Below are 17249 nucleotides of genomic sequence, written 5' to 3'. Positions count from 1 at the left end.
AACTGGAATTGCATCTGGAGGTTGGAAAGAACATGCCATCAGAGCTCTGACAATCATACTGAGGTCAAGGCTCCAATTTTAAACCTCTCCCAAGGGAAACCACTTCCTGATTTGCAGGCACACCCCTCTTCATATCACAGTGATTCTGCTTGACTTGGGGCAGGAATGTCACCTGCTGGTCTCTGGGTTTCCATCACAAGGGCTAGCCCAGATTACATAATCCCTAACTATCTGCAAATCTGTTTCTGTCACCATTTACTTTCTTTTTTTTTGTTTTACAGGTTTATTTTCAAAGGGCAAAGACACACAATTTAAATACAAGTCTGAATAGAATTACTCTATCAAAGCCAGCAATAATGCCAAAATGCCTTCTCACTTACAGACACTTGCCAGTATCTTCCAAGTCTTCTCTCAGTGAAGAAAAGGGATCTAATATTCTATTCATATACATCTTTCTTCTACAAATTCTGTGGACACATTAAGTTCTCTGCATCTATATCAGGAATTTCAAACCCAAATTCGTCCTGCATGGCCATGATAATCTCCACTTGGTCCAAACTGTTGAAAGGTCTTTCATTAAATGGGGATTTACTGAACTTTTCTGGGTCAACCTTGTCTTAGAGTTTCAAGATGTAAAAAACAGTCTTTGATTCCCTTTAACATTAAAGGAGTCGCATCACTGTATCAGTGGCACAATTGTGTAAGTACAAAGAAATTGCTTGGCCACTGAGGCCTTGTCCAGGCCCCAAAAGGGTACAGGGTGGCACTGAGTGGCTGGGCCACAGCCAACATGGGGGCCCGAGGCAGTGAGGCAAAGCCCTCAGGCCATGGATGCAGGCAGAAAGGACACCAGCCGCCATGGCTATGGAGGCCCAGGATGCCATCATTTACCTTCTTTCCAATAAGCTTCTTTCGAAGAAATTCCCGAGCTTCAAACATGTAGGGAATGTCATACAGGGGACGCAGTTTCTTGTTCTTATCCTAAAAGCAAAACAAAACATCATATCAGCAATGAAAACAAACAGCAAACCAAAAAACCCAAAGAACACAGCCAATAGCACAAGATATGGGAATTCATCTGAAATATGCTCTTGCCATCCCATTATCACAAACACTAATGGAGTGCTAGATCCATAGTAAGTGATTAACAAATATTTGGTTGAAATGCTTTTACAGGGAGTACAAATATGTTTTTCACAAAAGAGGTTCAAAAATAAGCAATGGAATGTTTGCATCTATGATGTAGAAGAAGCTCAATAAGCATTAGGTCGTTTAAATAATTTTTAGGTACATTATAAATCTGTATGAATAAACCATTTAGCACCGACTATTAGTCACATGAAAAGCACTCCATAAATATGTTTCCATCCTAAACTCCTTGCTCTTGTAACCTACCAAAGTTAACAGAAGCAAATCTACTGGTATGAAATAGCACAAAGCAGTTCTGAAGAAGTGCTAAGTGATACAGGCTAGGGACCAAGTGCTGTAAGAGCCCAGGGAAATGCCAAGAAAGAAGTAATCAGGAAATATTTCATTGACAAAGTGGGACTTAATTGAGTTTCCAGGATAGGAAAAAACAAGAGAAAAAATTAGAGTTGAAGGTAAAGAACAAGCAAAAGGGGGAAAGAAGGAAAGAAGAGTACTTCAATACACAGGCACAAATAAATATAAACACACACAATTCCTTCACTATTTCACGGGCTCTGGACTTCTGGAAGAGGTTACTGTCTAGTCAATGTAACCATGAGAATCTAAAAGGAGGCGGTCTAGATGTAGTTGACTGAAGTGGGAATGGATAGGAACTTAAGGGGTATGACAACCATTTTAAAAAATGAATTGACAGGAATTGGCAACAGAATGGATAGAGGAGATAGAGAAGAGGAATGCAGTATTTTAAGTCACAGTGACAGCCATATGAAGTCAAGAACTTTGCCTTTTGATGGGGAATGTAGAACAGGGAAATAGGGAGGTGTCAGCTCAATTACTTTGTATGTCTCTGTTCTCCTCAAGCCTAGGTTACAAGAGACCCTGTCCACTTCTCTTATTCTCTGTGACCCCAGAGCCAAGTACAATACCTCCCTAATAGTACATATTCAATAAATAGTTGGATTAACTAACTACAAGAGAAATATGCAGCATGATGTACAAAGATCAAGTATACCAGAAAAGTAGGACTGAAGTACAGATTTGAGAATCTCTAAAACCAAGTAATGTTTGGAAAAAATTCACAAATAAGGAGAAAATCAAGGACTAACTCCTAACCTATAGGCACACTGTTGTTTCCCCAGCCTGTATGAGTCCACCTGGCCTCAGCTTTGCCACTACACATGGACAAAACAAGATCTCCCTTTAAAGTCCATTCTGTAAGATAAATTCTAGCCGAAATAAGCAGGTGACAAGAGGCAACAAAGGGCCAGGCAGTTTATTTGAGCGCAATTCCTGGGTGATGTTCCTCGGCCTGAAACACAGGCTGGGGAAGCCACACCCGGTCAGGGAGGTGGGGGCTTATAAGGGGCTAGGAGGAGGAGGAGTGGGTAAGCTATCCTAGGGGGCGTGGAGATGTACGATTGGCTAAAGGTGACATGATAGACAACTAGAAACTTTTTTTCCTTCTAAGAGGGAGGAGGCTGACATCTGAGTCTTAGTTGGGACATCAGAAGGATGGAATTCAGGAAGAGCTGTCCCCTTTCCACATAAGGCACGGACCTTGGGGTCTGGTCTGTTCTCCTTTTATGGTATCTCTCTGTTCTGTTTGCATGTCCTTGTTTTTCCTTCCTCCAGTCTAACACATTCTATGCTCAAATACTCAAAATTATCTGTTAAATAGCCAATCAATTCCAATCTAAATAAAGAACCTTTATCATGTTAATATCCCACATTTAAACTATTCCTAAGGGCAATACTGAGGTTAAGGTGACCAAAATAGGTATTTCCTCTTAGACCTAACTAAGCCTTGGTATCCAGAACACACTATTTAACCATTATAATTCCTTAATTTAACAAGAAAATCACTCAAGAGAATGTACATAATTCTTTGAGCTTCACATTCATCACCTAATTGTCTCTTACTTCTTCTGAACTTAAAAAAAGGCCAACATTCTGGGGCTCCTCCTCATACCTGAGGGTTAAAACACCCTCAGAAATGCAGGTCTGAACACTTTATTAAGATGATGTATAGGAATCCACGTGATCTGAACAGGAACAATATGGTTGTCCACACTTTAACCAAAGTCCTGGAGTGTCATGGAAACTGCCTAGTATGGTACAGTCCAAAACATGAAATAATAAAAAAAATAATTAATTTAACACTGAGGTTTTCTCACAGGAAATAAGGGAAATGAGACACATAAGGGTAGCCTGGCTAGAGGGAGAGTGCTGGGTTTACAAGGGTAGTGACGCAGAATTATGGGTATTTTATAAATATCCAGGCAGCCAAATGATAATAATGGTCACTACTAAGGAAGTAAGTAGAACATATGGTCCATAAAATGGAGTTTATGATGACACTCAATGATACAGTAACAATGCCTACTAGACAGAAAGATGCCAGGTGCCAAAAATGAACAGGATTTTTAATAAAGAGAAAATCAATGGACATCAGCCCTCAGGAGTAAAGAGGTGCCAACGTATTCATATTTAGTGAGCAACAGAGGACAGTCTATTTAGACTAGCTATGTGATCATACAAGTGAATAGCATTTTAAACAATGAATTGAACAAAATATCGACATTTACCTTACAGAGCCTAATGATTTGCCACATAACCTGAATGTCTGAACCTTACCTTACTTATTCTGAAATACCACAGAGGTTAAAGGTAATGTCATTTGCCTGTACTACAAAGCAATTAATTAAAGGTAAGAAACAATTTTAACAAGCATTCAAATAAAGACCATGTAATGAGATACAAGTAAATGTGTGAAAGTGGATTATGTGAACAAGAAAGGAACTCAACAGGATGGTGCCAAACCAAAATACATCCAAAAGAATGTAAGAAAATAAATAGTTTACCAGCAAGCTTCCCCATAACAAACAGGACAAGTTCAGAGTCCAATTTTATGTCTCTCATGAAGCTAGGAAAGAACTAATAGCACCAGCAGAAAAAAGTATCACAAGTGAAAACAGAACGATCTTGTTACTCTAACCCTTCAGAGCTAGAAGCTATTGACATCTGCAAACATCTTACAAGAGAGATATTAGAAGTCCCTAAGAAACCACAAAATAAAAGCAATTCCTCCAAATTACCAGGTAGATAAAAACCTTTGAAATCTCGAAGAGACAATTGAGGTATGGAATGTGTTCTGAGAAAACAGGACTTCAGCTGATTCTTGCCAGCTAAACACAACTGTCTAGTTTAGATTCTAATTTACATGGAAATATTATTTTTTTAAATAGAAAAGAATGCTTGCTTTATTTGGATGGGCAGATAATACACAAACCAATGTGTGCTGTCAACACTGTTCATCCTGAGAAATGACATTGTATGTAGGCTCTGCAATGACTCCCATTAGTGATAACTCCAATCATCTGTACCTCTCACAGGTTGGAGAGGAAGGCCCAACACCTACATCAGCATCTAAAGACACACAGGCATTTTTATACCAAGTTATTTTTGGATGGTTGCCAAAAGGAGTTCTCTGTTCAATGTTCATTTGGAATGAATGGAAGGGACTTATACACATGTTCATGCCTAATTTAATCTAGTCCATACTGTAACCAAGGATTTGTAGCCAAAATATCTAATGACCTTGGGATACTGCAGGGTTTCTTAAACAATGCTGATCAAACCATGAAAAAAAAAAAGACTGATAAATGTGACTCCACTAAAGTTCTTTAAATTCCTTAAGTTCTTTCCTGAGAAGACATTATGAACAGTGATAGGCCAAAGTACATGCTCTTAGTAGCAGACAGGTGAAATGGATCAAGAAAAGGCAGAGCAGGATGAGAGAACCAGTGAGCAGAGCCACAGTTGTAATGTGATCAGGGCAGGCCTCATTGAGGTTACATTTTAGCAAAGACTCAAATGAGGAATGGCATGTGGTTATCTGAAGAAAGGAAGCGATAAAAGCTAATGCAAACACCTTCAGTTATAAGCATGCCCAGATGGCTTCAAGGATCAGCAATGACACCACTGTGGCTTGAGCAATGTGGAAGGGAAAACAGGAAAGAAGCAAAGACACAGATCTGACTTCACTTTTGAAAGAATTAGTTTGGCCACTGTGTTCAGGGCACACACTATAGCTAAGAAGGGGAGAGAAAAGGGAGACCAATTAGGAGATATGACAGTTATCTCGGTAGGAATCAACGGTGATAGATTATATCATGGAGGCAGCACAGAGAAAAGTGATCAGAATCTGGAACTATTCTGAGAGTAAATGGGCAAAGTGAGATGTGTGAGAGAAAAGCAGGAATGATCAAGGATGACGCCATTTTATATCTGAGGAAATAGAATTACGGTGGGGTCAAATGGGGTGGGAAAGACCATAGGTGGACTAGACAACAGAGAGGGGAGTAAAGTAAGGAGTTCAGTTATGGACATGCCAAACTTCAAGTGGAGATGTTGAGGAGGCACTTGGATATAGGAGTAGCCGTGTTTGGAAGAAAGCTCTGAACTGGTGGTATACATTTGGGAAATGCTGGTGTATAGGTATTCTTAAAAGCTAAGAGAACTCAAAGTGACGTGGGGCAGACAGGAGACAAACATCATGATTAATTTTCCAAAAAAGCTCAGATACAAAGAGTATAGCAAGAGCAAGAAGGATTCCATTTTATGGCTAAGATTCCATTTTAAAAACAAGGAAGTTATTAGGAAGAAAGATTTCTAACATACTCTTTAGCAAAGACAGTAGCTCAACCCACCTTGGAGGCGGGGCAGGCGGTCTTGATTGACATGATCCCCGAGGGAAGCTGAAGAGAAGACACATAATGTCTCTCACTGAAGAAAAGCATTTTGAGAACACTCTGTGAGTGTATACCTGCTGGCCCTTTCCCACACACCTGAAAATGCTTAAAAAGACGGAACCCTCAGTCTTTCAGCATGCCTCCTTTCTGAGGAGGCCTGCACTTTCCTTTAAGTAAGCATTTTTTAAATAAAGCTTTTTAACTGCTCAACTTAATTGAGTTTTGTCTCTGTGATCTTCCAGTGGTAAGCATCTTTGTTACTTCATTATTTCACTCTATTTTCTAGACTATAGCACAAATCTTCAATCTCTGTACTACTTCAGCTTCCTTGCTCTCTGCTGCCTTCAACTCAGCTGCCATTCTCTGCTACTCTCACTTTAATGAATTCCTTCCTTACCTACACTCTTCCAACCTGCTCGAGAATTCTTTCGGGTTCAGAGTCAAGAACCCTTCCCTGTCCAGGCTGAGGTTTCACCTGGTGCGCAGGGACAGACCTCCCAGATGCAGCTGCCCAGCAACAAGAGGACTAGTAAATGAGTCTTGAAGGACAGTCACTTTAAAAGCTAAGGGATCACATCTATACGCTGCCTACAAGAGACTCACTTCAAACCCAAAGAAATGCACAGACTAAAAGTGAAGGAATGGAAATAGATATTTCACGCAACTAATAAGGAGAAAAAATCAGGAGTTGCAGTACTTGTATCAGACAAAATACACTTCAAAACAGAGAAAGTAACAAGAGACAAAGAAGGACATTACATAATGATAAAGGGGTCAATCCAATAACCATTATAAAAATCTATGCACCTGAAGGGCCCCCACCCATAAGATGGCGAACTTCTTGCTTCTCTTCCGGGTCCTTGGTTCCCACTGGTGCCACCTGAAGCCCAATCACCCCTCGCCCCCCTCCCAATCCCAGCACCTAGCCAATAGCCACCAGCCCCGTAGAAGAGACAACTCAAATCAGCTCATGCCCCTTCCTATATAACCCAGCACCTTTCCCTAATAAAGCAGAATTCTCCGGTGAATTGCTGCTGTGTGTCAGTCCTTTCCTTTCATTGGTGCCAAAACCTGGGGGATGGGACACCCCAACTGGGCCCCGTCTTCCCCCCAACGCCAGCAGCAGCTTGCCCTCGTCCTCTTTTTCCGGCGCTGGCTCATCACACTCACCACTCCTCTTTGGCCTTTGGGTAAGTTTTCCCCCGGAGCGGGCCGCTCTTCCCCGAGCTATTGTGGTGCCATTGACCGTGATCGTCCAGCAAGGCCCTGATGCTCGGGGACGAGGAGGGAACTCTCCCCGCCTTAGGCCTTCACGGCTGCGGCGGACCCTCAGCCCCCTCCTCCAACAGCCATAAACGAGGTGACTCCTTTGCGGATGAGAATGCTCCCTTTTCCCCCACTCCTCCTTCCGTTCCTTGCGCCAAAAATTCCTAGTACTAGGTTCCTCGGACTCCGGCACTCTGCCTTCTTATAGAAGTCTGGGTGACGACCCACACTTCCTAAGAAACCGACTCGTATACGAGTTTCCGCAGACCACCAAGGATCATCGGGGACGCCCTTTGTCTCCTTGCCGTCTGCTCCCAGTCCGAGGGTCTCCGTTCGTCTTCCCCTGTTTGTCTCCTTCTCTGTCCTTTAGCCATGGGAGCCTCCTCATCCCTCCCTGAAAGCTCACCTCTTGAATGCCTGCTCAAGTATCTAGCCACCCTCTCCCTGACGCCTGATATAAAACCAAAACTTCTCCGTAAATACTGCTCCCAAGATTGGCTGACATACCCCCTAGACAATAACAACCAATGGCCCGCAGGGGGAACTCTTGATCCTAACATCACTCACGATCTTTTTAACTACTGCCAGCGCCTGAAAAAATGGAAGGAGATTCCCTATATCGAAGATTTTTGCCTCCTAGCTCAAAATCCCAGCCTATGCACCACCTGTTCCCCGCCCCAAGTTCTCCTAGCCTGCAAGCCATCTCCCTCCCCTCCACACACTCTCAGTCCCTCTTCAATTACCTTTGACCCAGCCAACGAACCTCCGCCATACAGGCTTCCCCCTTCAGCCCCTCCTCCTCCGCCCTCTTCCGCAGTTGCAGCCGTCTCCACCTCCTCCCCCGCAGAAGCCTCCCGTTCACTCCCTTCCCCCTCCTCCCCTACAACAGCCCCTCCCCCTTCCTCCACCACCATCTCCTCCCCCACCTCACCCCCCTCCGCCTTCGTCCCCCTCACCTTCCCCACCCCTGCAGATCGAGCCTGAGCCTTTCAGCCCCCCTCTAAGTCCCAGGAGCCTCCTCCGTCTTTGCCCCCACCACCTGTTTCTCCCCCAACAGACTGAGCCAGAACCCTTCAGTCCCCCTCAGACTCGGTCCCGAGGGCCTCCCAAAATTATCGCACCCCCCTAGGAAGTAGCAGGATCCAAAGGCATCGTGCGCGTTCACGTCCCTTTCTCCTTAGGAGATTTAGCCCAACGTGAGAAACGCCTAGGTTCCTTTTCCACTGATCCCACGACATATATCAGGGAGTTTCAGTGGACCCTCCAGTCATACAGCCTCACACATCATGACATTTTCATGCTCCTGGCCAATACCCTCCTTCCTGAAGAGCGTAGATGAGTTTGGGACTTCACCCAAACGCATGCTACCGAAACCCACAGGACTGACCCCACCTATACCCCTGGCCCCACCGCTGTCCCCGAACAAGACCCACACTGGGATTATAACACCGCCGTGGGTCTCCGCTCTCGAGATATCTTCGCCTGCTGCTTAATAGCAGATCTGAAAACGGCAGCTCGTAAAGTAGTCAATTTTCAAAAGCTCCAAGACATAATTCAAAGGAGGGAGGAGACTCCCTCCGAGTTCTTAGACAGACTCACTCAAGCCCTATTACAGTTACCAGCCTGGACCCAGAAACGCCTGACGGGAGACATGTCCTTATGACATACTTCCTGGCTCAAAGCTACCCTGACATTAAAGCTAAACTCAAAAAGTTAGAACAGGGCCCCGCTACCCCACAGACTGAGATCCTAACAGTGGCCTTTAAAGTCTTCCATAACCGGGAGGAGGAGAAAGAACGCCGTAAACAAAAGGCTGATCAGGTCAATTTCCAAATGTTGGCCCAGCTGATAAAACCACAACCTGGGCGCCCTTCTACAAACAACCCCCCCCCCAGGAGCTTGTTTCAAGTGCGGAAAAGAGGGACATTGGTCAAGGGCGTGCCCCTCCCCCAGATCTCCTACCACCCCATGCCCCAGATGCCACAAAAAGGGCCACTGGGGGTCTGATTGCCCAACCACCCGAAGGGGAGGCTGGACGAACAACCCCCATCCTAAGCCCGCCGTAGTGGGGCTGGCAGAAGAAGATTGACGGGGCCCGGGGGCTTCTCGCCCGACCATTTCCATCACCAAACAGGAGCCCAGGGTTACTTTAATAGTAGACGGTCGCCCCATCTCCTTCCTCCTAGATACAGGAGCCACCTTCTCAGTCTTGCGGGAATACCGGGGCCCTACCACGCCTGCCATTACTCCTATAGTCGGGGTAGGATGTAAACAGATTTTCCCATTAAACCCCCCCCTCTTTTATGCACAATCCAGGACAATCCCATACCTTTCTCTCACTCCTTCCTGGTTATGCCCCAGTGTCCCATCCCTTTACTAGGATGGGACATCCTTTCTCTCCTCCATGTTTCCATAACTATATCCACCCCCACAGCCCCCAGTACTCCCTTTCTAATGGCCCTCATAGCCGACGACCCCCCTCTACCCAATGAAAGCTCCAGTTCTGCCTTCATACACCCTGTAAATCCCAAAGTTTGGGACATTACAAGCCCCTCCATGGATCTATGTCCTCCTGCCCCCTGACCCCTCTCAGTATATCTGTCAGGCCCAATACGCCCTAACCACTTCAGCCCTCATAGGCCTCCAACCCTGTAGGGGCCGGCCTACGGCCGAGGCTGAGTCCCACTATGGCTGAACACCGCCCTTCCACTCTAGTTGACCAATGCCCTAAGATGGCGCCCGCTTCCTGGGCACCACCCTGCCTGGTTCGGTGGCATTAGCATAAGGAAGTTGCTCCTATAGGCTTGCCCCATGCTTCCGCGCTCGTGCTCAACTCATGCAGAAGGCATGCTAACAATCAGCTTAAAGGTCACGCATGATCTTGATCACCATAGGCCAGCTTCCTTTATATAAGGCGTAAGCAGGAAAGAGAAGCACTCTCTCACTGACTCTCACTCTCTCTTTCTCTCCTCTCATTCTTCCTCTCACTCGCTCCCTCCGGCTGTTGCTTCTTCTCACTCACCTTCTCCCGGCCTTCCGAGCAACAATAAAGAACTGAAGTGAACCAGGTCTGTGTACGTATCACTGTCGTCACCGCCACAAGGGGCGAACGCGGTACAACCCATCATTCAAGATCTTTTAAACAAAAATTACCTCAGACCCACTCACTCCCCGTTTAATACCCTCATATTAGCTGTTAAAAAAAAACCAACGGATCTTTTCGCCTCGTCCAAGACCTTCACCTTGTCAACATGGCTGTCGTCCCTATTCATCCCTTAGTTCCAAATCCATACACCCTTTTATCGTGGATCCCTGTCTCGGCCTCCCACTTCTCAGTTCTAGATCTCAAGGACACATTTTTTTTTTCTATCCCTCTGGACCCCTCCTCCCAAGATTTTATAGAGAAAACGGCTCCTCTCTGACCTGCCTGTTCCCAAAACCAAGAAAGAAATCCTTTCCTTTCTAGGCCTGGCTGGGTATTTTCGAGCGTGGATCCCTAACTTCTCCCTGTTGGCAAGACCCCTATACGACCTCAGCAAGGGCCCCCCTGAAGAACCATTATCCTCCTCACCCCGACACTCCTTCATTAAGCTCCATCGAGCCCTTGTGGAAGCCCCAGCTCTCCATCTTCCTGATTTGTTGAAGCCCTTCTCATTATACATTCATGAGAGGTCCAGTCAAGCTCTAAGAGTCCTAGGCCAATATTATGGCCCATCCTTTGCCCCAGTAGCTTATCTTTCCAAGCAATTAGACCCCACGGTTCGGGGATGGGCCCCCTGCCTACGGGCATTAGCCACTGGACAGCTCTTGCCGAAGGAAGCTCATAAACTGACATTCGGGGCGCCCCTTACCATTCTGTCCCCACATCACCTAAAGGATCTCTTAACCTACAAAAGTTTACAGACTCTCCCTCCCTCCAGACTCCTGACCTTACTGTCCTCTTTCCTCCAAAATCCATACCCGAATCATGACTTTTTCCACCTTTACTGCTCCCTTGCTCTCTCTCGCCTTTTTTCCTCATTCCTATTGTCTTCCCCTCCACCCCAGCCTCCTTTGTATGGCGATTCAAAGTCAGACAGACTTACACACAGCATCAAATAAAAATTATTGCCCTCATTGCCACATCAGACTGCCCTTGAAAGGCTGCTCCGAGCCTTTATACCTCCACTTTCCTCCCTCCACCAAAGTGTTCACTAGCAGCTACCTTTATTCTCCCTACCTCTGCTTCCTCTATGACCAAAAACAAGCCTGTTGCAGGCGATGGCCAGACACCTACAGAGATGTCCCTACTGGTCTTGCGCCATTCACTACATGGGTAATTCCCGGTACCCACGGTATTACTCCTCCAACCCATTCTCTTCGATACTAACAAACCCCTTCCTCACCTGGCTGTGGCCCATTGCAGGCCCTATAATAATCATTCTTCTTGCCTGTCTCTTCTTACCTTGTATAGTAAAGTTTATCAAATCCCAAGTCGGTAAAATCTCTAATCAAACTTTCAACCAGCTTTTACTCAGGAACTACCAGCTTTTAGCCACAGAAGATCCCTCACCCTCACGTAACCTCCTCACCACACGCTGAGATGGACCCCTCTCTCCGCTGGAAACTGTTCCTGGAAACAATGGCCGCAGATGCCTGGCTTCTGGCACCCGTGTCCTCTTGGCACCATTAGAATCAACAAGTCCTCGACCTATGGTTACAGCGAACCTTCATTGATTTCCAACCTGAAGAAGTCCACATCTACTCGTCCTTACTGTGGGGAGTCCTATCAACCCTTCCTCCCAGTCCTCAAGCCCTCCCTTCTCCACCCCCGTTCAGCAGGAAGCAGTCATAGAGAAAGCAACGTCCACAACCCCATAGAGGAGAAAGGGAGGAATGAAGGGCCCCCACCCATAAGATGGCGAACTTCCTGCTTCTCTTCCAGGTCCTCGGTTCCCGCCAGCGCCACCTGAAGCCCAATCACCCCTCGCCCCCCTCCCAATCCAAGCACCTAGCCAATAGCCACCAGCCCCGTAGAAGTGACACCTCAATCAACTCATGCCCCTTCCTATATAACCTAGCACCTTTCCCTAATAAAGTGGAATTCTCCAGTGAATTGCTGCTGTGTGTTGCTCCTTTCCTTTCAGCACCCAACACAGGAGCACCTATACATGTGAAACAAATACTAACAGAATTAAAAGGGGAAATAGAATGCAATGCATTCATTCTAGAAGACTTCAACACTCCACTCACTCCAAAGGACAGATCAACCTGACAGAAAATAAGTAGGAGACAGGGGCACTGAACAACATATTAGAAGAGATGGACCTAACAGACATCTACAGAACTCTACACCCAAAAGCAACAGAATACACATTCTTCTTGAGTGCACATGAAACATTTTCAAGAATAGATCATCTTCTAGGACACAAAAAGAGCCTAAATAAATTCAAAAAGATTGAAATTGTACAAACCAGCTTCTCAGACCACAAAGTTATGAAACTAGAAATAAATTACACAAAGAAAACAAAAAATCCCACAAACACATGGAGGCTTCACAACATGCTCGTAAATAACCAATGGATCAATGACCAAATAAAAAAAAAGATCAAGCAATATATGGAGACAAATGACAACAATAATTCAACACCACAAAATCTATGGGGCACAGTGAAGGCTGTGCTAAGAGGGAAGTATATTACAATACAGGCCTACCTCAGGAAAGAAGAACAATCCCATATGAAAAGTCTAAACTCAAAATTAACAAAACTAGAAAAAGAAGAACAAATGAGACCCAAAGTCAGTAGAAGGAGGGACATAATAAAGATTAGAGCATAAATAAATAAAATCGAGAAGAATAAAACAATAGAAAGAATCAATGAAACCAAGAGCTGGTTCTTTGAGAAAATAAACAAAATAGAAAAACCCCTACACAGACTTATCAAGAAAAAAAGAGAATCTACACACATAAACAGAATCAGAAATGAGAAAGGAAAAATCACTACGGACACCACAGAAATACAAAAAGTTATTAGAGACTACTATGAAAAATTATATGCTAACAAACTGAATAACCTAGAAGAAATGGACAACTTTCTAGAAAAATACAATCTTCCAAGGCTGACCCAGAAAGAAACAGAAAATCTGAAAAGACCAATTATAAGCAATGAAATTGAATTGGTAATAAAAAAAACTACCTAAGAACAAAAATCCTAGACCAAATGGCTTCAACGCTGAATTTTATCAAACATTTAGTGAAGACCTACTACCCATCCTCCTTAAAGTTTTCCAAAAAGTAGAAGAAGAGGGAATACTTCTAAACTCATTCTATGAGGCCAACATCACTCTAATACCAAAACTAGGGAAAGGCACCACAAAAGAAGAATTACAGACCAATATCCCTGATGAACACAGATGTAAAGATAGTCAACAAAATATTAGCAAACTTAATTCAAAAATACATCAAAAAGATCATCAATCATGATCAAGTAGGATTTATTCCAGGGATAGAAGGATGGTACAATATTAGAAAATCCATCAATATCATCCACTACATCAACAAAAAGGACAAAAACCACATGATCATTTCCATAGATGCTGAAAAAGATTTGACAAAATTCAACATCCATTCATGATAAAAACTCTAAACAAAATGGGTATAGAAGACAAGTACCTCAATATAATAAAGGCCATATATGACAAACCCTCAGCCAACATCATACTTAACAGTGAGAAGTTGAAAGCCTTTCCTTTAAGATTGGGAACAAGACAAGGATGCCCACTCTCCCCACTTTTATTCAACATAGTTCTGGAGGTCCTAGCCAGAGCAATCAGAGGACAGAAAAAAATAAAAGGCATCCAGATTGGTAAAGAAGAAGCTAAACTGTCACTGTTTGCAGATGACATGATATTGTACATAAAAAACCCTAAAGAATCCACTCCAAAACTACTAGATCTAATATCTGAATTCAGCAAAGTTGCAGGATACAAAGTTAATACACAGTAATCTGTTGCTTTCCTATACACTAATGACGAACTAGCAGAAAGAGAAATCAGGAAAACAATTCCATTCACAATTGCATTAAAAAGAATAAAATACCTAGGAATAAACCTAACCAAGGAAATGAAAGACCTATACCCTGAAAACTACAACACATTCATGACAGAAATTAAAGAAGATACCATAAATGGAAACACATCCCGTGCTCATGGATAGGAAGAATATTGTTAAAAACAGCCATCCTGACTAAAGCAATCTACAGATTCAATGCAATCTCTATCAAAATACCAACAGCATTCTTCAATGAACTAGAGAAAATAGTTCTAAAATTGATGTGGAACCACAAAGACCCTGAATAGCCAAAGCAATCCTGAGAAGGAAGAATAAAGCTGGGGGAATTATGCTCCCCAACTTCAAACTCTACTACAAAGCCACAGTAATCAAGACAATTTTGGTACTGGCACAAGAACAGAACAATAGACCAGTGTAACAGACTAGAGAGACCAGATATAAAAAGGACCATATATAGTCAACTAATATATGATAAAGAAGCCATGGACATACAATGGGGAAATGACAGCCTCTTCAACAACTGATGTTGGCAAAACTGGACAGCTACATGCAAGAGAATGAAACTGGATTATTGTTTAACCCTATACACAAAAGTAAACTCGAAATGGATCAAAGACCTGAATGTAAGTCATGAAACCATAAAACCTTAGAAGACAACACAGGCAAAAATCTCCTGAATATAAACATGAACAATTCTTCCTGAACGCATCTCCTGGAGCAAGGGAAACAAAAGCAAAAATACACACATTGAATCTACAGATTCTGCATGGCAAAGGACACCATCAACAGAACAAAAAGGCATCCTACAGTATGGGAGAACATATTTGTAAATGACACATCCAACAAGGGGGTAACATCCAAAATATATAAAGAACTCACATGTCTCAACACCCAAAAAGCAAATAACCCCATTAAAAAATGGGCAGAGGATATGAAGAGATAATTCTCCAAAGAAATTCAGATGGCCAACAGGCACATGAAAAGATGCTCCACATCACTAATGATCAAGGAAATGCAAATTAAAGCCACAATGAGATATCACCTCACACCAGTAAGGATGGCCAGCATCGAAAAGACTAAGAACAACAAATGTTGGCAAGGCTGCAGAGAAAGGGGAACCCTCCCACACTGCTGGTGGGAATGTAAGCTAGTTCAACCATCGTGGAAAGCAATATGGAGGGTCCTCAAAAAACTAAAAACAGAAATACCATTTGACCCCAGAATCCCACTCCTTGGAATATACCAAAAGAATACAACTTCTCAGATTCAAAAAGACAGATGCACCCCTACATTTATCGCAGCACTATTTACAATAACCAAGATATGGAAGCAACCTAAGTGTCCATCAGTAGATGAATGGATAAAAAAGAGGTGGTATATATACACAATGGAATACTATTCAGCCGTAAGAAAGAAACAAATCCTACCATTTGCAGCAACATGGATGGAACTGGAGGATATGATGCTCAGTGAAATAAGCCAGGCAGAGAAAGACAAGTGCCAAATGATTTCCTCATTTATGGAGTATGACAACGAAGCAAAATTGAAGGAACACAACAGCAGCAGACTCACAGACTCCAAGAAAGGACTAGTGGTTACCAAAGGGGAGGGGTGGGGAGGGAGGGAGAAGGGGATTGAGGGGTATTATGTTTAGTACACATGGTGTGGGGGCATCACAGGGAAGACAGTATAGCACAGAGAAGGAAAGAGTGAATCTGTGGCACCTTACTACACTGATGGACAGTGACCGCAATGGGGCATGGGGGGGAGGGTAATATGGGTGAATGTAGTAACCACATTTTTTCATGTGAAATCTTCATAAGAGTATATATCAATAATACCTTAATAATAAAAAAAAAAAAGCTAACGGATCAGAGAAGGACTCTGCAAAAGGGATCTGAGAAGAGATAGGCAGGTAAGGTGAGTAGGAGGAAACCACCACAGTTACATCCTCCAAGCCAATGAAAGAAAGCGAATTGAGGAGCAGGGAATGACTGACTATGACAAATGTGGCAGGCAAGGTAAGGGAGAAGAGGACTGATATTTGCATGGTGAAGTTAAATGTGGTTTATTGGTAATTTGACAAGAGTAATTTTGGTGGAGAAGTAGGGGCAAAAAGCTAGAATGGAAGACGGACCGGGAAGATAAGACCTGAAGAAACCAAGAACATACAATGCTTGCAACAGCTGTGCCACAAAGGAATGTGAAGGGGTAATGTGGCACCCAGAAGAGGAAGCAGGGTAAAGGGAAGGTGCTTCTGTTTTTAGGTGAGAAAAATAACAGGCAGTGATTTAGTGGAGAGAAAATAAATGACCGAGCAGGAGGGAGAGAACAGAACTTCTGAAGTGGAGGGATAGCTTCACATAGGACCAACAGTTCATCCTTAGGTTTCTGGATGCAGACTGTCTGGTGGGCAGGTGGGTAGTGAGAGTTGTTTGAAGTTCTTTTCTGGTTACTCTGACTTACTCAGTAATGAAACGAAGAACTCTGACAATAATTTTAAAAAGAGAAACAATCCAATAGAAGAATTGACAATAGGTTATGAACAGGCATTTCACAAAAGAACTCCAACTGGACATTAAGTGTGTGGGGGGAAAAGGCGAAACTTCATGAATGATCAGGGGAATGTGAATTAAGAAATTATAGCATTTGCACAAAGTTTAAATGAGAATGTGGGAAAACGGGTGTGCCCTTTTACCACTGATGGCAGTATAACATGATTCAATAACTATAGCATGTTCACATGGTTCTACTTGGTATCACTTGATTAAAGTTTAAGATATTTATCCCTACAATTAGGAAATTCTACTTACAAGTAGGTATATATAATCTAGAAACACCTTGCATGTGCAAGTTTAACAATGTTCACGGTGTAACCATAGGATAGAATACTACAGAGCAGTTACGCTGAGTTAGAGCAACACAACAAATGAACAAATTTGAGAAACAATATTAAGCAGGAAAAACAAGTTGTAGAATGACATAGTAAAATCCAATTGAAGTGCAAACTAAAAAGAAATGCAAGCAACCTT

General features: G+C 43.4%; 1 protein-coding gene across 4 annotated transcripts in view; it reads right to left on the bottom strand.

Moving 5' to 3' along the window:
- SND1 (staphylococcal nuclease and tudor domain containing 1) overlaps nucleotides 1-17249 on the bottom strand; it is a 446546-nt gene that overhangs the window by 273903 nt on the left and 155394 nt on the right. For all 4 annotated transcript variants that reach the window (XM_057504746.1, XM_057504745.1, XM_057504744.1 and 1 more), the window contains exon 11: nucleotides 892-981. In XM_057504746.1, coding sequence (XP_057360729.1) covers nucleotides 892-981 — 90 coding nt within the window. The remainder of the gene's footprint in view (nucleotides 1-891; nucleotides 982-17249) is intronic.

This window comes from Manis pentadactyla, chromosome 7 (assembly GCF_030020395.1).
Source record: "Manis pentadactyla isolate mManPen7 chromosome 7, mManPen7.hap1, whole genome shotgun sequence".
NCBI lineage: Eukaryota > Metazoa > Chordata > Mammalia > Pholidota > Manidae > Manis > Manis pentadactyla.
This window is presented reverse-complemented; position numbering and strand designations above follow the sequence as displayed.